Below are 23,727 nucleotides of genomic sequence, written 5' to 3'. Positions count from 1 at the left end.
AACATAGTCTTTTCTTAGAAACACATCGGTTATTATCTAATTCTAACATTGTTTTGGAACAAGGTAATGCCTAAAATAATCTTAAGAGCAAAAAAAAAAAGAAATGGTGTCTAGGGGCTTTATTGATATTTCTGTTTTTTTTTTTTAAGTTTAACACAAGCTGTTTTTTGTGTTTTTTAGGTCTTTTTACAAAACTGATTCATTTTCAATTTCACTCTTCAATATTTGATTTTAAAAAAAATAGCCTTTATGTTTTTTTTTTTCTCTTTTCATAATATTGGGTTATCACAATTCTCTATACATGTTCACGAGGTTAGTAAAGTTACCTAGATTGGCTCAGATTTTTTTTTATTACTTTTTTTAAGATTGATTTTTTAAAAAGTTTTATTATTGAGCATTATTTTGTTGAGAGTTTTGTTTTGATTTTTTTTTTTTTTTTTGCTTTATATATCATTACTCACAGCCTCATGACCACAATTACTAGTTTTAAAGGTTAACATGTGTTGACTTTAGTTTTTTTTTTTTTTAGGTTCTTTTAAAAAAAAAATTTAATTTCATTCTTTAATATTTATTTTTTTACGAATTGATTTTCTTGCCCTTTGTTTTCACTTTTCTTTTTAAAAGGTTATCTCAATCTTGTATCCATGTCACGAGATTAACAGGTAATCCTACTTAACCCTAATCAATTTTTTGTTGCTTTTTTTTTTTATAAAAAAAAATTCATTTAACATTGAATTGTTAAATGGTTGTCAGTTATAGATTTATTTAGTTCATCCTTAAAGTTTTTATGGTTGAGAATTTTTTTTATATTAAAAAATACTTTGAAAAATCCAATGTATTAATTTTTTTTCAAGGGAAAAACAATTATCCATCCTAGGGGTGTTCAAAAAAACCGAGTAAACCGATAAAACCGACAAAAAATTAACCGAAAAAAAACCGAACTGAAAAATAAAAACCGATTAAACCGATTAGATTATGTAGAAAAAACCCCGGTTCGGTTCGATTTTCGGTTTTGTAGTGCAGAAACCGGGTTAACCGGACCGGACCGGTTCAAAAAAATGGTCCCTAAGCTAGGCTAGTATAAATAGAAAAAGTTGCACCAGCACATCCCTCTCTTCTCTCCAGTTTACTCTCCCCCACATACTTTCTAAACCCTAGCCGCCACCCATGTTTCACCATCTTCATCTCAGCACAACCCCCCATCTTCATCTCTCATCTCTCAACCTTTCTCACATCTCTCAACCGTTCTCACAGCCTCCCATCTTTATCTTCATCTCTCAACCTTTCTCACAGCCCCCCCTCCCCAGCCAACATCTTCATCTCTCGTCTCTCTCAACTTTTTAAGGCTTTAAGCACAACCCCCCCTCCTCCCACAAAGTAGATCTAGTGAACGAACCATCCTTATCTCTCATCTCTCTATTTTTTTGTTCTTTTCTTTAAGCATAGTCGACTAAGCTCATGGATTAACAACCAAACAGCAGCCCCCCTCTCTTCAATCTTTATCTTTTAATTTTTTTGTTTCTTTTTACTTTTTTTTTTAATTTCTGTAGATCTATTATGTATTCATTTCCTATATTTATTTACAAGGTTGTTGATTTGCTATAGTATGCTCATGTTGCGATTACTGTAATGGATGTTGTGAGAATTATTATTTACAATTTCTCTTTGGTTTTATCTATTTTTGGTGGGGTATTCTTCAGTGGCTGGCAATTTATGCACGATGTAATGCTTAACTGGAAGGCAGTTGGAATGGATCCTATACCCAGGTTTGAAAAAAATATCCATCTACGAGCAAGACTCCCTGTTAAGTGCTTCTAATGATATTCTTGAAACCTACAATTGTGTTGCTAATCTGTAATAGTTTTGTAATTCTCAAGTTGGCACGGCATTTTTTCATCATATATGAGCTTCTTCATTATATTAAGTTATGGCAAAAATCTGTAAATTCAAAGCTGTAAAAGCTCAATTTAATGTAAGCTTTAAAAAAATCCAAAAAAAATGGAATTAGGTTTCCCGGTTTTTTGCCAAAAAAACCGGATTTAACCGAACCGGGCCGGTTCGGTTTGAACCGGTTTTCGGTCCGGTTCGGTTAATATGTTACAAAATTACTATAATTCGGTTCGGTTGGTTTTTTGAGTCTAAACCGAACCGAACCGAACCGTGAACACCCCTAATCCATCCTATGATGAAGTGCTACTCAAATAGCCAGTATTCTATAACAAAATCATGGTTGTTTGTGGGATTTGGAAGGGCAATCATTTTGCTTGTCGGCGATTCTCTTCAGTATGTGCAGAGCTCTGAAGAGGGGATTGACATACGGTACAGGCTTTTGATTTGAAACCAACATGATCAATTTACAGTATTCAATCAATTCTTTATCCCTGTAAGAACTTGCTCAAGAGAAGACTGCACTGTAATACCAGTTTCTTTAAGCTATGAGAAATCACTAGAATTGTTCCACCTTCAAATTATGAAAAACATCCAAATAATACAGACACGTGTGATAAACAAAATATTTACAGAAGTACTATAATTTTAAAAATTTCCAACTGCATAATTGCTTTCTACTGCTGTTGGTCTGTAACTATGTATGGAATATCAGTAAATTCCCAAAATATTTAACAGGGGCACCTCAAACCTCCTCCAAGAAATCTCTACTTGTATACTATACTCTCCATTTACCCAGTTTAGTATATTACTTTAATTAATGAGGATATTTTAATTTCATTAGGGGGCAGGTCAAAGTTCAGTATGAACAATGTGGTCGCTGTTGGAATCTGCAAGCTCATCAATTTCTGTCTCCTCGTTGAGAATGTAGTTTTGGGAAAGTTCTGTCTCTTTGTCATGAGAAGTTAAGCAGTCGGCTGAAGGGTGAACGATGCCATATCCAAAACCTTCCGCCGAATTGCAGTAGGTCTCTACCGTGCTATCCTCCATCTCTAAGTCGACGTTACTCAGGACTATGTTGCTGCAAGGAACTGAGTCACTGCACGCAAATGTCATTGCTTTTTCACTCTTTGTAGTCCCACTAATATTGCGATACATGATCTCGCTAATTTTTACTGCTGATGTCTAACAAAAGAAAAGAACAGAATTTGATAGTTTTTCAGAATTCTGATAACATGACTAAGATGGTTATTAAGAGTAAAGTGTCCGATGTATCTAGTAAAAATAATGGAAATAAGCTTGGAATATGTACCTGGTTTTGGCAGGATGCTGGAGAATCGCAGTAGAATTGGTCGATAATGATGGGGTTATCGACATTGTCCATCCTTACATTTTCAAAACGTACCCCGCGGACAAAACCATTACCTCCCTGCAGCATATAAAGGATGTCAGCAGGGGATTTTAGATGCATAATCCATCAAACATTCCTCAAATATTGTATGAAAACAGTTATAACCATGTCCTCGAGTATTACCTGCCATGTCTTAATCCTGACGCCATTGGTTGTCTCCCTGATAAATGCAGTATCCAGGACCACCTTAGCGACTATGGCTGTTGAGTTGTCCTTTCCAAGACTTCCAATGCTGAGTGACAGAATTAAAAAAAGAAAAGAAAGGTTAATAATGAAAATTAAGAATTTCAGTCCCATCTCTTCTGTACTCAATTGTATAGAACAATGGTAAAATCTGGCCTATAATTTCTCTTTTTGTGGGATTTGGCATGATATCTAGAGTTTCATATTGAACTCAACCTGACTCCATGTCCAGGTCCACAATATATTCTCTTCATCTTAATACCGGAGCTACCGTTAACAATTGAGATGCAATCGTCACCTGAATATTCCATAGAATCAACAAAATATAAAACCAGTCAGCATGTTTACCAATTATACTCACGTCCCTATTCTAGTTCCGATTTTCTGTACTAACAAAAAATATAAGACGAAAAAAGGGGTTGAGGTCTGAAAACCTGTTCCAATTTTGCAGTCCTGGAGAACAACATTAGTTGATTGAGTAATATGGATTCCATCAGTGTTTGGACTGTCTCCGGGAGCTGAAACACTAACTTGAGATATTCGCACGGATGCTGACTTGGAAATCACAAAATGCATCTGCTGGCTGTTCTTTATAGTAAGACCTTTTACCTTCACTGATGAGCTTGAATCAATTGTTAATGCCTGCGAAGGCCTCATTTGTTTATATACCACATAATATCTGCAGTTGTTTTTGAAGGATGCATAATATAATTAAGGGGAAAATATCCTTACCGTCGGTGCTCCTCTGCAAGGCTGTGAAGAAATAAAATAAATATTAATGAAAGTTTTGTTTAATTCAAGCATGGAAAATACTATAGACTAAGATTTTTGAATAATCACATTGGTCTTGTTCTTTTTGCAAGATGACGCCCACCATTTGCTGCCTGAACCATCAATAACTCCATTCCCTTGGAAGAGGACTCCGTTCAGCTTAGAGAACTCAAGCCATTGTCGAGCAAGATCGGGGTCCCAGTTCTTAGGCTCACCAGGTGCTACAATTGTTCCATCTATCTGTAAAATCGTAATAACAAAGACATGTTAAACGTCAGATGATGACGACGCAATTGGTCCGAGAACATAAGTACTCATCTGCCAACACAGTACCGACAACAATTTATGAAATATAAATATACAACCTTTTGAAGCAACATAGCAAGTTACCTGGATGACCAATCTATCTTCACAAGGGCCTTTAAATCTTGTTGCATTAACTAAATAATGGCGATCGGAAGGAACCAAGAAAACTGCTTCTGGTGTAGCACAAGCATTTTCCCAAGCTTTCACAAAGGCCTGGCAATATCACAACAGAACATATAATCTGGTCAGGGCAATAGACTTATGTGTCAGTGATACCTATTTAGCTCAGGCCCAGAAGACATAAAATTTGGAGAATGTATGAGATTGAAAATGTGGACATAATATGGAAAGATCAATCACTAAAGTGTGTGAAATATGGAAAAGCTTTTGAAGTTATTCTAAGAATTCAAATATGCACCTGGGTGTCATCAGAAATTCCATCTCCAACTGCACCAAAGCTATCAACATTAACAAGAACCTTGCCACCACGTTCACTTGTCCAAGACGGGATATCGAAAAGTACCACATCATTTTCTTCATCTATCTCAAAGCTTTCAAGCTCCTCAAGAAGGGCAAAGTTGTTATACACCGTGTTTTCAGCAACTCCATTAGCCAATATGAGCAAACCAAGCAAGATAATGATGAATAATTTTTCCATGATTGTCTAATCTGAATGTTTTACTTGAATGATTGATTGATATAAATTGTTCCAAACATTGGATTTTAATTTATATTTGAAGATTAGGTTTGGAAATGAAGGTTTATGGGCCATATGGCTTGGCTTAAAAGTTCACGAAGGAGCAACGTTTTTTTACGAGCACTAAACTTAAAGAAAAAGTGAAATAAGAGTTCTTTGCTTTACTTTTCAACCAATAAACTCAAGTACACTTTCTGTTTTTGGCTTGTCTTAGTTTCCAAGCAGTAGTGACTGATGACTCCAAAGCTAGCTCCTCACCTCCTCTAATGGCCCAAAACAGAAATTTGTCTGTCATGATCACCTCTTCCATGAACATGATCACTTATATGAGCCTCGATGACATTTTTGCAGCAAGGCATTTATGCACCTTCAGTCCTATATATGTTAAAGTTCACTGATAATGGCCCCTGCCTTGGCTCCCATCATGCACCGCTTGGATCCCTTGGCTGAGAAGAGTCTGAGCAGATCTATGCTTGGATCCCATCATTAACAATTAGTCTGAGCAGTTCTCTTATACTGAAGCTATGATCTGTTGATGACCCTCTATTGAACTATGTTGAAATATTATGATTCTTTCCTCTTCCTTATGATTATTTCCCTTTCGGCAGGTTTTGTTATGCAGAATTCTTTCCTTTCTTAGTATTAATGTATATGGTAGGATAGATTAATTATAGGAACAATATTATTTCTTTTCTAATTATAGGAGTAATATTATAGGCAGAATAGATTGATTGTAGGATCTGATTTGTTGATCCAATACTATATATATTTATATGTATTCTTCATTTAACACAATAAAAATAAAAACTCTTCTTGATACTTTGAAACTTAATTTAAACTTGGTATCAGAACCTACCCGAAAGGTTATTCTTCTTCTTTCTTTTTCAAACACCACCATGAATAAACTAGATGTTGAAGCTTCTTGTAATGAACTTGATCCAATTATTATTCAATCGGAAGGATCCTTGTTTAATGGAGGGATTCTACTCAATAAAACAAACTATGATAGGTGGTCTCAAATCATTGAAATGCATATTACTGAGAAGGAGAAAGTCTCCTTCATTCGTGGTACACAGACACTTGCAGAGGAAGAAGAGGGATATGAAAAATGATACGCAGACAATTAAAAAGTCAAGAGATGGCTCTTGATATATATGTCCCTAGAAATAATGAAGAGATACCTGCGCTTACTTACTGCTCGTAATATTTGGAAAGCTCTCTCTAAAGCTTTCTATGATGGAACAGATAAGTTACAAGTCTTTGCCTTAAACAAAAAGGTGTTCTCTACCAAACAAAGGGGCAGAATGTTATTTGTGTATTATGGGGAACTGACTGCGATCTTTGGTGAATTAGATCACCATGATAAGGTGATCGTGGAGAGTGAGAAAGATGTTGAATCCTATAGAAAACTGGTCCAGTGGCAGAGGGTGCATATCTTTCTTGCTGAATTATATAATGACTTCAAACAAATCCATGGAGAAATTCTAAGAAGGGAACCAATTCATGAACTAGAAGAGTGTTAAGCATTAATCCGTCATGAATCCATTTAACATACAATGATGAAAGAAGAAACAAAACACTTTGAAACTTCAGCAATGGTAGCCCAAACCAATCTGAAAAGTATCAGCAAGAGAGAACAAGGTATAATCATCAGAAGAATGGGGCTGATAAATCTACATACAAATGCGCAAATGCTTTGAATTGGTGGGATATTCAGACTGGTGGGATCATAGCTACAATCCACGAAAGAAGAACCCAAAGATGACAACCCTTACTACAACAATTGTCGAAACTCATGGTGAAATTAATACTAATAAGAAGGTTTCATATGACAAGGATAAGTTTTTTAATGTTTTTGCACCTGTTTCTAATAGTGCATGGATAATTGATTATGGTGTATCTGATCACATGATATTTGATTCTAGTCAAGTATCATTAATAAAACCATCCTCCAAACAATTTGTCTCCACTGCCAATGGCACTTCAAATCCGGTTAAAGGGGAAGGATTAGTACCTCTCACTAATGACTTGAGTTTAGATTTTGTTTTAATTGTTCTCTCTTTAAATTATAATTTATTGTTTGTCTCCTAAATAACCACTGCCTTATTTTGTATTGTTATTTTTTAGCCTAGCTCTTGTGTGTTTAAGGACATCCGAACAATGCAGACGATTGGTTATGGTATTAAACGAGGGATGTTATACTACCTCAACTTGACGTCAAAAAGTTCAAATAAATTGCATCAAGCCTTGGCAGTAGATGGTTCTCATGGACAGAAGAAGTCATTAGACATTTGGTTATGGCACCAATGATTGGGGCATGTCTTGTTTGGTTACTTAAAAAAGCTATTTCCTAATTTATTTGCAAAATATAATACTTCGAGCTTTAAATGTGATGTTTGTGAACTTACAAAAAGCCATCGTGCTATATTTCCATTAAGTTTGAATAGAAGCTCAATTTCTTTTATGGTAATACATTCATATGTTTGGGGATCATCCAAGGTACCTACATTGAGTAGATCTTAGTGGTTTGTTGCCTTTATTGATGACTGTACAAGGGTGACTTAGGTGTGTTTGATGAAATCCAAAGGTGATGTAAATGTGTTATTTCAACAATTTCAAAAAATGAAGAGTGCTCAATCTAATGCAAAAATTCAGGTTCTTCGTAGTGACAATGGTGGAGAATACATAGGTTATGAACTTCAACAGTACTTAAGAACCCATGGAATCATTCACCAAACAACTTGTCCACATACACCACAATAGAATGGGGTAGCTGAAAGAAAAAATCATCACTTATTGGAGGTAGTTTGTGCTTCATTAATAAAAGCTCATATGCCATTATTCTATTAGGGAGAAGCTCTTACATCTGCAGCTTATTTGATCAATTGAATTCCCTTTAGCACTATTGCTTTCAAGACACCACCTGAAGCCCTCACAGAAGGTGTTATGTTTCCTGCAACCCCAAACTTACCTCCTCGTGTATTTGGATGTGCAGCATTTATCCATTTACATAATCATCAATGCAATAAGTTGCAACCTCGGGCATTGAGGTGTGTTTTTATTGGGTTTGCTACTCATTAGAAAGGTTATCGTTGTTATCATCCCCCAATTCAGAAAATATTTGTCACACTGGATGTGGTTTTTCATGAAGACTCAGTGTATTTTTCTAGGTCTGTACTTCAGGGGGAGTATTAAGATGAACTTCAGACTATAGATTATGAAGTCCATATACCTACACATGTTCTGCCTAATAACCAAGATGAGAGTAGTACAGTGGATACAAGTATGAATGTGGATCTATATAGAGATAATAATGATGAATGTTGTAATCAAGATATTGGTATCGTGGAGACTAATAGTGATGACTCACAAGTTGAGGTGATCAACTAAGAAAGGGATAAAAGTAACATACCAAACCAATTGTCTGCCGAGGTTTCTCCTATAATTGAGTCAGTTAAAACACTACCACGATGTCAAACCAGAGATATTCCTAAACCTATATATGAACCTGAACTTTCAAGTAGAGTCAAATACCCCATGAGTCATTATATGTCTAACCATCATTTAATTGAATCAAATATAACATTTATAAATCAATTATCTACTGTATTTATTCCTAACAGTGTGCAGGAAGCTTTAGTCGATCCAAGATGGAAAGCAACCATAGGAGCTGCTGAAAAATAAGACATGGGAGATGGTTGAATGTCCACTTGGAAAAAGGCTAGTTAGGTGCCGGTGGATCTTTACTATAAAGTACAAAGCAAATGATACACTCAAACCTATAGGATTGATTATACAAAGACATTTGCACTAGTAGCAAAAATCAACATAGTTCGGGTCTTATTATCCCTAGCCACGAACTTGGATTGGCCATTACAATAGTTTAATGTGAAAAACGCCTTCCTACATTGTGAGTTGTCCAAAAAAGTCTACATAGATCTTCCACTAGGATGTATGATACCAGAAATACACAGCCAAAAGATGTGCAAATTAAAGAAATCATTGCATGGATTGAAATAATGTCCAAGAGCAAGGTTTGGAAGATTCATAAAATCTATGATAGACTTTGGTTACCACCAAAGTAATTCAAATCACACATTATTCTTGAAGAGAAAGCTAGATAAGATCATGGCGCTAATTATATACGTAGATGACATGGTGGTTACAGGAAATGATCCCTAGAAGAGGAAGAATTTATAGAATTACTTGTCCAAAAAATTCAAAATGAAGGATCTTGGGCCCTTGAAATATTTCCTTGGAATCGAAGTGTCTAGATCTAGAAAGGGTATCTTCCTTTCCCAAAGGAAATATACCTTAGATTTACTACAAGAGACTAGTATATCAGTATGTCAACCAGCTAATAGACCAGTAGAAGAAGGCTTGAAATTATATGTTGATCCTAATCATATACCAAAGACTTGTAGGAAGATTGATGTACTTAGCGCATACAAGGTCAGATCTTGTATATGCACTGAGTATTAACAATCAATTTATGCATAATCCTGGAGCGCAACATATGAATGCAGTTATGCGACTTTTAAGGTATTTGAAGGTTGCTCCTGGAAAAGGAATATTATTCACAAAGAATACAGATTGTCAAAATATAGATATATATAATGATGTTGACTGGGCTGAATAAATAGATGACAAACAATCTACTTTAGGGTATTTTACCTCTATAGGTGGCAATCTTGTTACATGGAGAAGCAAAAAACAAAATGTAGTAGCATGTTCTAGCACAAAAATCTAAATACAAAGGTATGTCTCTTAGAATTTTTTAAGCATTATGGCTAAGACTTCTCTTAAGCGATTTGGGTTATCCTTCTAATTAAACAACCAATTCGATTATATTATGACAATAAAGCAGCATGTGACATTGCTCATAATCCAGTACTACATGATCGTACCAAGCATATGGAGGTAGACAGATTCTTCATCATAGAAAAGTTAAATAGGAAAATCATGGAGTTACCAAAAATTTGTATCGATGAGCAATTAGCTAATATCCTAACCAAGGCAGTTTCAAAGCAAGTATTCTCAAAGTTTCTAGACAAGTTGGGCATGTGGGATATCCATGCACCAACTTGAGGGGGAGTGTTGAAATATTATGATTCTTTCCTCTTCCTTATGATTCTTTCCTTTTCAGCAGGTTTTTTTTTTTTTTTGTCAGAATTCTTTCCTTTTTTAATATTAATGTATATGATAGGATAGATTAATTATAGGAATAGTATTATTTCTTTTCTAATTATAGGAGTAATATTATAGGTAGAATAGCTTGATTGTAAGATCTGATTTGTTGATCCAGTACTATATATATTTGCATGCATTCTTCATTCAACACAATAAAAATAAAAACTCTTCTTGATACTTTAAAACTTGATTTAAACTTGGTATCAGAGCCTACCCGAAAGGTTATTCTTCTTCTTTCTTTTTCAAACATCACCATGAATAGACCAGATGTTAAAGCTTCTTGTAATGAACTTGGTCCAATTATTATTCAATCAGAAGGATCCTCGTTTAATATAGGGATTCAACTAAATGAAACAAACAATGACATGTGGTCTCAAATCATTTAAATGCATATTGCTGAGAAGGAAAAAGTCTCTTTTATTCATGGTACACAGACACCTGCAGAGGAAGAAGAGGGATACGAAAAATGGTACGCAAACAATCAAAAAGTCAAAAGATGGCTCTTGATGTCTATATCCCCAGAAATAATAAAGAGATACCTACGCTTACCTACTACTCATAATATTTGGAAAGCTCTCTATAAAGCTTTCTATGATGGAACGGATGAGTTACAAGTCTTTGCCTTAAACAAGAAGGCATTCTCTACCAAACAAAAGGGCAGAACCTTGTCTGTGTATTATGGGGAACTGACTGGGATCTTTGGTGAATTAGATCATCATGATAAGGTGATTTTGGAGAGTGAGATAGATGTTGAATCCTATATAAAACTGGTCCAGTGGCAGAGGGTGCATATCTTTCTTGCTAGATTAGATGATGACTTCGAACAAATCCATGGAGAAATTCTAAGAAGAGAACCAATTCCTGAACTATAAGAGTATTATGCACTAATCCGCCGTGAACCCATTCAATGTACAATGATGGACAGAGAAACAAAACACTTTGAAACTTTAGCAATGGTGGCCCAAACCAATTTGAAAAGTATCAACTGGAGAGAACAAGGTATAATCATCAAAAGAATGGGGCTAATAAATCTACATACAATTGCACTCACTGTGTTCAACATGGTCATACTAAAAGCAAATGCTTTGAACTGGTGGGATATCTAGACTGTTGGGATCATAGTTGTTATCCACGAAAAAAAAAACCCAAAGATGACAACCCCTACTACAACAATTGTCAAAACACATGGTGAAATTAATATTGTTGGGAAGGCTTCATATGACAACAGTAAGTTTTTTAATGTTTTTGCACCTGTTTCTAATAGTGCATGGATAATTGATTATGGTGTATCTGACCACATGACATTTAATTATAGTCAAGTATCATTAATAAAACCATCCTCCAAACAATTTTTCTCCACTGCTAATGGCACTTCAAATCCGGTTAGAGGGAAAGGATCAGTACCTCTCACTACTGACTTGAGTTTAGATTTTGTTTTAATTGTTCCCTTTTTAAATTATAATTTAGTTTGTCTCCCAAATAACCACTGTTTTATTTTGTTTTGTCATTTTTTGAATTGGAAGTGACAGTAACAAAGAAGGAAATAGAAATAGAAGAACATAATTTGACATAAGGGAAGAACCTTAACAGACCATTTTCCTATTGCTTTAGCTTGTAAACTCTAATTATAATTGTTATTGATAAGCTTTTCTAATAACTAGGCTAGATTGGTATGGATAGTTAGTCCATCTTCAATTAGACCAAAGAAACATTTTTAATCTCAATGATGTTCAGAATCACTTAAAAAAATGAAAACAATTTTGTAATCTTTTGTTAGATTAGCTTCCGGAATGTCTTAGTCTCAAGCATTGTTTAGCCCCGGCTTGTAGCATAGGCCCAACACTTGACTCTCTAGGGTTTCTTTTTACTTAACTTCACAATATATTTTCATTTCATTAATGCATATTAATGTTCATGGTTGTGGTGTCTTGAATAGACTAAATAAAACATAACTTTAATGTTATAAAAATGAAATAACACTTTAATTTTTTTTTATTCAAGCAAATTGATAAGGTTGAATAAATTAGTGTTAGATTGTTTCGGTCTCAAGCATTATTGATTGTAGCATAGTCCCAACACTTGATCCCTTATGTTTTCTTTTACTTAACACAGGTTTGTTATCATGTATTTATACATTTTCATCTCATTAATGCATTTTTAAAGGTAATAAGATGAGGTGACCAATTTTTTAGTGGAGGATATGAATATCATTGTAGTGTTTTGAATAGGCTGAAAATAATACAACTTTAATGTTACAAAGATAAAATAACACTCTAACCTTTTTATGTAAGTGAAAAAACAATATTCATAATCGTATAAATACTTCTAAAAAACCACTAAGTAGAGGGTTCATAATTTTTCAATTCTCAAAAGAAAATTTCAATTTTACATTAAGCTATCACCTTTCTTAGTTATGAAAAATAGATCAAATAGCAAGAATACTTAATTAAATTTATTATTTAAATCATCCAAAAACCATTATTCTTAAGCATCTTGAATTTAAAATTATAATAATCATCGTATGTTTTTGGTATTGAATCAAGGTCATGATTGTGTATTCAATTTATTGATTCGATCTTATAGGAAAAAAAATATTAATTTGAAATTAATTGTTAGAATTTCTTATAAAGCAACATTTATGAATAAAAAGTTATAATTAACAAGAAAACAATTAATTTATAGGGATAAAGTCAGCATTGATACTTGATAAAGAATTTAAATTTTATGAGTATTGTCTATCATCTTTCTTGAAACATGATGATACTCTGATATTGTTTAAAAAAAAAAAAAATTCTAGTGTCCTTAACTATTCCTTGTTTTTTATTAAGAATAATTAAATATTCCTTGTGGAACACAATTCTCTTCCATAAGCTAAAAGGAAACAATAACCAAGCATGCAAAAAAAAAAAAATTACAGAACAGAAAACATTCAAATATCCCCTTGTGTTAATAATTTTATGGTTAAGAATTAATTTCTCTAAAATAAAGGATTGATTTGAGGTATGTAAACTGAAAGTGGGCTGAACCTACAAGACTAGATCACGAGGTCCAAGGTATGCAAACAGCTTCACTAGGCCTTGGATCTCAGTAGTCTGGGCTCCTTCATCAATCCAACGAGATTCTATATTAAGTATGATTGGTTTCTTTTAAAGAAAATGATCGATGTTTTGTTGGTTTCTTTTTGTGAAAAAAAAAAAAAAAATATATATATATATATATATATATATACAATAACACCATTGAATATGACATGCGTACATGTAACCTTGAGATCTTCGAGCCATCTTTTTTTTAGAGGGTGGACAAAGAGATATTTTTTTCTTCTTTTATATAAAGGTTTGATTTAAATAGTAAATGAGATGAATTAATTAAAATTAATTTCAATAATTATTTTTTAAAATTATTAAAATATATTTTTAAATAAAATAAGTTTTAACCAAGTCAATAAAATTATTAATGAAATTATCAAGTTATTTAGGTTAAACTGAGTTAACTCATATTAGATTTTAAAAAAACATTTATCAAGTTATTTAGATTTAACTAAATTAATTTTTATTTAATTATATTTTAAAATCCAACTCAACTCATATTGCTAGGTTTAATAAGATTGCTTACTCATATTAGATATTAAAAAACCAGTTATCAAGTTATTTAAATTTAACTAAATTAATTTTTATTTAATTATATTTTAAAATCCAACTCAACTCATATTGCTAGGTTTAATAAGATTGCTTTGAGAAAATGAATGAAAATGGATTAATTAAACCTCTATATAAGTTCACAAAATCCTATCACAAAGTCCCTGCTCACTACACATTGTTGGAGAGGCAGAGCTTTGAATTCTAGACAGCACACAAACTTCAGAGGTAGATTCTTCAGATTTGGATATTCAAGAGTGGCTAAAAAGTGAAAAAACAACGAAAATTTCTTTCGGAGAACAAATTTAGCCTCAAGAAATTAACCTGACCGATTTTCCAACAGTTCTAAATGTCAAGATCATGCTGAGATCATCTTCATATCACCACCATGTTATCTCTTACAGCAGCTGTTAATCTTGTGACTAATAAAGCCAAGAACAAATGGAACAATTGAAGGACATGAGACAACACGTCTAGAAATGTCCATCAATTTGTCTTGTCAACTAGTTAATCTTCTCATTACCAGTTAAAAATGTTGTCAAGTGAACTAATTATGTCTTGACATCATCAATCCTTCATTTTATTGAAATTTTAGTATCCTAATCTTGCTGGGTAAAATATCTGCTTACTTTCAGTGGTCAAGTCCATGCATCTCTAGCATGTCGCAATGAAAAGAGTGTTACAACACTATCTTGTGTTAATTTTGATTAGAAAAATGATAGAGATAGTATATGAAGATTTTGATACCATGCCAGAGATTCGACATCTTGAACACACAATAGCTAGTTTATTAGATCACTTTTTCTGTAAAACTTGCGAACAGGACATGTTTCTTTAATATTTCTGAACTCGACAAAACTAATAAAATCAAATTCAGTACAGTATTATTCTCATAAAGACACATATATGATGATGCTCCAACCAATTATGTCTCTAGCTAATGAATCCCATGATGTCCCCTTCCTTTTCTTTTTCTCGAGGAGACTGGAAGGGGTGGGATGCTCTGCTCATGCCTGAAGAAGTTGTCAGGATCAACCTTGGTCTTCACTTGTACCAGCCTGTTGAAGTTATCTTTGAAGTACTTGGCGCCCCAGGCACTGGCTTCAATAAAGCTTGTGTTGCTCTCCTTGTTAATCCCCAAATCAAGGTCCCTGTAATTGACATATGCTTGCCTTGGAAACATGGAAACATAAGGCGCCATGTAATTGTAAAGCCCCCTGATCCAATCTATATGCTTTGAAGCATCCTCTGCAGGATTTTGCCACATGGTCAAGTACTGAATTTTGAAAAGGATACCTTTTCTATGAGGGAAAGGAATTGATGACTCCGAAATTTCACTCATCATTCCACCATAAGGATTCCATATCATGAAAGGAGTCGCTTCTTCAAAATACCTCTCCCATATCCCCTCGAGTGCTGTTTCGGGTATGGGTTCTGTGACGAAATCTGACTTGGCTTTGAAGTAGTTCTTGAATGTTGACTTGCCTTGAAGCAAAACTTCAGGAGGAGTGTTGGCTGGGTAGCCTGCGATGTACAGCACAGATTTCAGCCAGGTGGTTTCGGTGCAGTCCTTCAGCGTCAAGCCCAATTCAGGGAAGCCTTGCTCCATGACATTGAGCAGTCTTTTGGCGTCACCTAGAAACAATGCATTATAGGAAGTTGTGACAGTTCTTTTCCCCTTCGTAGCACCATCAGCTGCTTGAATTATAACCCTGATGAAGAGATCCTCGTCAAGTTTATCAGCAACTTGCTGCCATCTGTAGAGAAGCTTCGTGCCTCCTTGTTCCAAGGTCTTAGTAACCGTAAAAACAGTCACAGTTGACGGAACAGGAACCAGTTTTACTTTCCAGGCAGTAATGATACCAAAGCTGGCTCCTCCACCGCCTCTAATTGCCCAAAAAAGATCCTCTCCCATGTCTCGTCTTTCAAGAACCCTGCCACTAGCATCGATTATCCGAGCATCGATAGCATTGTCAGCACCAAGGCCATACTTTCTCATCATGGAACCATAGGCACCTCCTGTAATGTGCCCACCAATGCCTAAACTGCTGCAAAGGCCACCTGGGAAGCCATGAGCTTCGCTTTTTTCTGCAATTCTGTAGTAAAGCTCACCGATCGTTGCTCCTGCCTGAACCCATGCACTGTTATCTTCAATGTCAACTTGGACAGCTCGAAGCTTGGCGAGGTCTACAACAATGAATGGTGTTTCAATTCCAGTGGCATAAGAGAGACCCTCATAGTCATGGCCTCCACTGCGGACTCTAAGGTGAATTCCAAGCTGCTTACAGCAAATAACAGATGCTTGGACATGGGCTTCATACAGAGGAGTGAAAATAAACTCAGGTTTTGGCACCGAAGGCAACAGGTACCTCAGGTTTTGAGCGGTAGATTCCAAAGCAGCATTGAATGAAGAGCTGTTGTCTGGGGTGTAGAAATCTGAGGCAGGAATGACAGATTCTGAATTTTGTGAGAGACACTGGACAAAACTATCTTTAATTGGAAGTGAAAATGTCAGTTCAGGAGATAGCAGCAGGACTACAAAGATTGAAAGAATGGAACACCTTGAAGGAACCATTTTCCCTGCTTCTGTTTTTTTTTTTGCTGTTTGGCAGCTGAACTCTAGCTAAGCCTGTGTTCCAAAACCAGGTCACAAGACTTCTCTTATAGAGGGTCTGCAGTGTTGATGACACCATGGTTGATCTAATCCTAACGTCACGTTAACGAAGCTTGCATTAGATGGTCAAGAGTCTATTAATTAAATCTAAGGTTCAACCCATTGTGTGTGGTCCCTTAAGTTTCCACAATTGATTAAATCAGTCCCTACTCTAGCTTTAGGCATGCCAACAGCCCTCAAAGTTTGAATCTATCTGGTCACAAGCAGCCCTGTCATCCTCTTGAATCCACGAATAGAAAGTGTGAAGGTTGTCTTGCTTAAAATTGAAGTATAGGGGTTATTCCAACAAATTTTCTAAACTTGAAGGACCAAGCAAATGAATTTACCTTAAGATTTAATGTGATGGAAATGAAACAGTTAATGTTCACGAGGATTTTTATGATATTGTCAAAAGTCTACCTAAATTAAAGGTGTTTGTGATATTTTCCGTTTTTGTTTTGAAACATTTATTGAGGTATAAGAAGTTAGGCAGCATGCATGTCAAAACAGATTTGACGGTATTAAGTTATATCTATCCGTACTTATATAATTGAGAGCATTTAAAAACACAATTATATCTATGTTTTTAGAAAATTTAAATTTTATTTTTATTAAAAATTAATTTTTTATATATTTTAGATCCTTTCAATATACTCATCTCAAATTAATTTTTTTAAAAAATAAAAAAATATATTTTAATATATTTCGATATAAAAAACATTTTAAAATATAATTATAATCACACTACCGAAATGTAAGCTAGGAATTTTTTTTATAAAACATGATGGTATAAATGCTGCAAATATAGTTGCTTTTCTAATTGATTGCTTAATATTAAGATTTTCTAATTGATAAATGACTAATTAAGATTACAAGATTAATGTGAATAAAATATCGTAGCCCATGTTTGATTTTAGTTTATGCTTCATCTTCTCAAAAAAGAGTCGAGTAATTTGATTAATTAGTCTTTATTTTTATTATTATATTAATTATTGGTATATTTACAAGTAGCTGTTATTTGTGAATACGTTCATAGTACAACAAATAGGCCTCCACTACTTTAGAATAACCATTTCTGATCATTTTAACCCAATTAACAAGTTAAAGTCAAAGAATTTGCTTCCAAGTCAAAGTAGAACCCCGTTAGTAAATTGTTCTTTTACCTATGCTATATTGGGTTTCATTTAGCTTCCACTATGCTTATATATATATATATATATATTGCTTCATAGTAAAAATTCAGATTCCCTCTTTTTTTATTAAACGAAATTTAAATTTTAAAAGGACAATACAGTGAAAGTAACAACAACAAAAAATCAACATATCATTTAATAAATTTTCTTGATGTAAAATTTTAAAAATGTTCTTAAGTGGAACTTTAGTGGATTGAATTAACAAAAACGTAAAAGATATAAGATTTTTACCGAAGATCAAAACACAAAATATTGTGGATTGAAATGTTTTTACTCCTCTCTGTGAAAACCAATGGTCTTGCTAATAGGGATAGTAAAAAAAAATTCACATGAATTATTTATCATTACCAAATTTAGATTTTTATTTATTTTCTCAGTACAATTAAAATTATTTCATACCCTTTAAAAGAAAAAATTAAAAATTAAATTGACGAGACCTTTTCAAGTTAATAAGGGACAATTTGGTATTTTGAAAAAAAATATGAAATATTAATTAATAAAAAAAAAGTGATTGGACATGCAACACGAGTCTACTAATTGCTTTCAGGATATTATTCGAATCATTTTAACAATCCCTCCATCCTAAAGCAACACATGTAATCAATGGATTTTTAGTTTGGCATCGAAGATTTTGTTTATCTCTTTTTTTCTTCTCCCTCTTAATCTCTACTCCTTACCCTTGCAAATTTTTAAGACAACCATTTAATTTGTTTTTTCTTTATATTTAATCATTATTCTTTTTATTATTATATGTTTTATTTGAAATAATTTGTATAATTGATTTTTTTTTATTTCATCCTCCTTCAACTTTTTTATTTATTATATTTTATCCTTATTCTTTTTTTTATTATTTTTTATATTTGAAATATTTTATAAAATTAAATTTATTTTTCAATTTCATCATCTTGTTCTTTTTATTGCTACTTTTTGATACTTATCTTGGTTTATTTTATTTATCAATTTCATCCTCATTATTTTGTTTCATTTAATTTTAATATCAAATTTAGTCAACACTTTTTTGATTGCTAATTTTTGGTTTTTTATTCTTTTCTTGATTTATTTTATTTTTCAATTTAACATCTATTTTTTTTTTGGATGTTTTGAAATCTTGCTTTGTGAATTTTTTACATGTTTTTTCTTCTATAGGTACAAACCAGTCTCATTACATAAGGATTTCTAAGATTAGCTTGATTTGACTTCAATTTTTTTAGGTTTTTTTTAAAAATTTGGCCTTTAACTTTGTGATTTTTATTCTTTACTTTCATTAGGTTATCATATTACATGTCACAAGTTAATCGAGTTAATTCGGGTATTTTAAAAAAATTAATTAAATATTTTATTTTTAAGTTTCACCTTTCATTACTTAGTTTGATTTCGAGTTGACTTTCATTGTTTTATTTAATTTTTTTTATACAAGGTTATCTTAACCTCACAACCAGGTCATAAATTGACTTGAGTCAATTTTTTTTTTTAATTTATCTTTTAATGTTCGACTTGCTGGTAATTGATTTTTTTTTTTTTATGAAGTTATTATATTCTCATTTAATATTTGTTTTGTTATCAAATATTGAAACTTTTTAAGAATATTTAGAGGGTATTTTTATATAAAGTTAGTAAGCTTTATTTTTTTTATTAGCCATTGTAGTTTTTTTATATATATATAATTCTATTATTAAATTAATAAAAATTATTGAACACATTAAATGAACTGAGTTCTATTTTTTTTTATTTTTTTTTTTCAAAACCACTATCATGGAGATATATATATATATATATTTTTTTTTTTTTTTTTTTTTTTTGTGCTAAGGAAATTGTAGCCCGACCCGTGCAGACAATTTATCAAGTTATGAACTAGGTAGAGAATGCAAAAGCAAGAAACAATATTTGTCCATGTCAAGATTTCTTCTTGAACTCCCGACCATCAATCATAATTAATTAATTAGGATCAATCAATCACAATCAATCATCAACTAGAATTCACCATGATTGATCGACTATGATTATCATGTGCAAGCTACTTGAATTATATTTTCATGTTCCTAGTTAAATTAGAATTTTATAGTAGAGTTAATAGAGTTTTAGTTTGATTTTTCATAATTAGAAGTCATAATTTTATTTGATTTAGATTTTTTCTGTTTATATTTATTTTATTAAAAAGAGTCAGTTTAAACTCCTATATAAGTATTATTTTATAAATAAAGAATAAAATAAATATGATTAACTTCAGAATTCATAATTTTTTTAATAAATATGTTTGAAGCTTGAAAAATTCTAGATCTATCTTTTAAATCTATCTTTTTAATTACACTATTTATTTTCCATCAACAAGTCTCAATCATTCATATTCTATACGTGTTATACCATGTTAAAGAGAAACATCACATGTGAGGAAATATCACACACGTCTTTTTAATGATGTGTATATCATCCATTCGTTAGGAAAAAAAAAATATATATTATAAAAAAATAAAACTATTATTACAATTCACAACAAAAAAAATCTTTTAATTTATAATAATTTTCCCATAACATTTAACTTTTATTATATTTACCTAGTTCAAATTAAGATCAGGTTCTTTGCTAATTGATCGTTGAGTAATTATATTTTCTATATTTTCTTGCACATTTCAACTAGTTAGTGCTTCAAGTTGTTTGAAACACGTTTTGTCTTTGAAGTACTAGAAGCAACTCATCCTGTTGTTGCTGTCAATCTTAAATATACGTGGCTTCAAGCAATGAGTTTTTTAATCCATACTCTTAATATTTGTGGTGGTCAAGAAATAGTGGAGTGAAGTGAGCTTCTTGTGTTAAATATAGAGTACTACAATATCTAATTAATTAAATAGTGGTCTAGAACTGAAAATTGTGTTAAATTCAATAAATTATACCCAAAAATTGCTTAAAAATCATTGATTTCTATTCTTTCATTACAACACTAGTAGTCCTAGAGAGAAAATCAAAGTTGAAATCTCAAAAAATCCAATATTTCCAAGTTGATTTTTTAAAAAAATTTCTCTTAATTCTAAAGTAAAATCGAGAAAACTCATTTTAAACATGCTAAAATCAACTCATTTTAATTTTCTTCAATAGTTTTAAGTCATATAGGAAATAAAATTGAGAAAACTCATTTTAAACCCTGCTAATTCTCAATATACAGATTATAATATATTTTTTCTTCCAATCAAAAGATCAAAGGAAAACTTTTTTTTTTTTTTTTTTTAAGATTGAATTGTTAATCATTTTACTTGGGTCATGAGACCTTTTTTTGTTGTGTGATTCAACTAATTTTTAAAATATTTTTCAAATTAATTTTGACTTTTAAAAATATTAAATTAATTTTTTTAGATGTTTTTTTAATTATTTTGATATACTAATGTTAAAAACAAATAAATAATATAAAAATATTATTTTAATATATTTTTAATTAAAAATACTTTTATAAATGTATTTTGCAGTGCATTGTTAAACATGTTAAAAAAAATAAAAAATTATTAAAAAAAATACGCAGAGTTGAAAAGAAAAAAAAATAGAAATATCATCGAAAAAGCAAGAAAGAGAAAAAAAGATGTTAATTAGTAAAGCTAACCATCACAGAAAAATGAAGTGGGGGCTAGCTGAACCCTGTGGGTCTGGTCCTATGATTGCATATTTATATATAATAAGAATATTTGATCTATAATAATTTCTTAGATTTTCGATAAGAGAAACTTTAATGAAAGTTACAGTTCTATACAATAATCAAAGCAAACAAAAATGAAAATTATACATGTTAAATTAGAGAAAAAACATAGATTAGAATTATAAATATTGGTAAGGTTTAAAATATATTTTTATTTTATATTTCTTTTATTAGTTTCTGGAAACAAAACTCTGCCACTAACGGGGCTCCATTATGTCCCACTAGTCTCGAAAACAAATGCCCATTTTCAAATAATTAAAGTGGATAAGACCATGATTCACGTGAATTTATTTTGGATGGGTTATAGTTTTTTTTAAAATGTTTTTTTATTTAAAAATATATTAAAATAATATTTTTTTATTTTTAAAAATTATTTTTGATATCAATATATTAAAATGATTTTAAAAAATAAAAAAATATTAATTTGAAGTAAAAAAATTGAATTTTTTTTAAAATATTTTTAAAATGCAAAAAAAATAATGCTAAAGAATGAATAAGCACATCACGGTACCTCTACTTTACATATTTAGTCAACTTCAAGCCTTTTTTTTTATCTTTTTAAAATCCATCCCTATAATTTCAATTAACGACTTCAGCCCTTGATCTAACTTTGTTAAAAGCATGTATTTTATTATTTTCGTGAGGTGCGCTGCGCTTAAATAAACATAAACATACATTTAATGGTGATACATATCTATAATTATAATTGAGATTTGAATTCCTTCTTCGTTATAAAGATGCCTAATAAATTAGGGATTAAATTGCATGGTTACAATACTTTTTTAAAGCATTGATTTGATTAATAATTAGATAATTACTTTTGTTAGTGTTGCATCTTGAAGACTTGAACTCTGGAAAAGATGGGTGAGAATAAATTTTAGAAAATTCCCCTTCTCCACCTTCAAAAGATATGATATAAAATTTTTATAGTGAGTTTGCCCATGCTAGGCATCACGTCAACCTTACGTAGTAAATAAAATTTTCTTTTTATTTTCTTTCATTTTTTTTATAGTAATATCATGATATAATCAAGTGGACTTAACAAGTAATTATCATCAGCTAGGTAATTTAATAATAAGAATTTGAAATTAAAGAATCTACTTTCCATGTGATTTTAAGTTTAAACCATGTAGTTATTAATATGGTGGCCACTAGAAACTTATATGTTTATTAATTTTAGAGTTTGTGAGATTAATCGAGGTATATACAAGCTAGTCCAGATATCTACATTAATAAATAATAATAATAATAATAATAATATATCATCGGCCTTTTCAGGAAAAAGTAGATATTATGCCTTTTCCCCCTGCAATTAATGTTAATATAACGCTGTAGGGTCAGAATAGGGGAGTAATTCCATGTCCATGACCCTTATTTAATGTATATGTAATCATAATTGAGTAACAAGCTTTTTGAGAATTGACTTGATAAAGTTATTGACTCGTAGTTAATTGTTTAATAGTAAGTACTGGTAAAGTTATTAAATTCAGCTTGATTTATAAATTGATATAAAACGTGTATTAGATTAAGCAGCTTAACTTGAATTGATATAAATAAACTCAAAATAATTTTATTTTAAGATTTTTTAAAGTAAAATTAATATTATTTTGATTTTTTTTATAATTTAAATAAAGTTTTATCCCAGTTGGTCAGGGTATAACCTAAGTTTAATAATCATTTAAATTACTAAATATTTTTTTTCTATATTCTAGTAAATTAAAAAAAAAAAAAAACCTACCTTCTAATATCTTATTTTATTACTTGAAAATATATCAAAATAATATATTTTTTTTTAATTATTTTTTATATTAGCATATCGAAATGATCTAAACAAATAAAATAAAATAAATTTTAAACAAAACAAATTTCAAAATTTATCCAATTTTACTTAGAACTCAATATCAAACTGGTGCTGAGCCCTTAAGTTGAATCGATTTCATTTTTCACATTTATGCACTTTAATTCATTAGTTTCTAGTCAACTGTGGGTCTGAATGTTCAAGCCACAATATGATGCCGTGGTGTGTGATCCATGTATTCCATTAATTCAGTGCCTCTAGTCAAGCGAAACATGTAAGATCACTTAATTTAAAAAATCTCGAATTTGAAACATTCAAGAG

General features: G+C 31.5%; 2 protein-coding genes across 2 annotated transcripts; both read right to left on the bottom strand.

The window, feature by feature from the left end:
• Positions 1-2,440: 2,440 nt before the first annotated feature.
• LOC118035888 (probable polygalacturonase At1g80170) lies at positions 2,441-5,263 on the bottom strand. Its single transcript, XM_035041552.2, has 9 exons — positions 4,977-5,263; positions 4,643-4,771; positions 4,322-4,492; positions 4,214-4,234; positions 3,916-4,123; positions 3,698-3,779; positions 3,422-3,530; positions 3,200-3,316; positions 2,441-3,072 (listed from the first exon to the last, which is right to left on the bottom strand). Exons 1-9 carry the CDS (start codon positions 5,214-5,216, stop codon positions 2,740-2,742), a joined length of 1,410 nt encoding a protein of 469 aa, XP_034897443.1. The 5' UTR covers positions 5,217-5,263; the 3' UTR covers positions 2,441-2,739.
• Positions 5,264-14,850: 9,587 nt separating this feature from the next.
• LOC118035890 (monolignol oxidoreductase AtBBE-like 15) lies at positions 14,851-16,776 on the bottom strand. The gene is given in 3 exon segments (XM_035041555.2): positions 14,851-16,540; positions 16,645-16,681; positions 16,684-16,776. Coding segments are annotated over 3 exon segments (1,650 nt in total). The 3' UTR covers positions 14,851-15,020.
• Positions 16,777-23,727: the final 6,951 nt, after the last annotated feature.

This window comes from Populus alba, chromosome 1 (assembly GCF_005239225.2).
Source record: "Populus alba chromosome 1, ASM523922v2, whole genome shotgun sequence".
NCBI classification, from domain to species: domain Eukaryota; kingdom Viridiplantae; phylum Streptophyta; class Magnoliopsida; order Malpighiales; family Salicaceae; genus Populus; species Populus alba.
This window is presented reverse-complemented; position numbering and strand designations above follow the sequence as displayed.

Coding starts and splice junctions, on each gene's coding strand:
- LOC118035888 (XM_035041552.2), bottom strand. CDS start 5,216: ATGGAAAAATTATTCATCATTATCTTGCTTGGTTTGCTCATATTGGCT. Junction 4,772..4,976: donor GAATTTCTGATGACACCCAG/GTGCATATTTGA, acceptor TGATATTGCCAG/GCCTTTGTGAAAGCTTGGGA. Junction 3,780..3,915: donor GGACTGCAAAATTGGAACAG/GTTTTCAGACCT, acceptor TGGAATATTCAG/GTGACGATTGCATCTCAATT.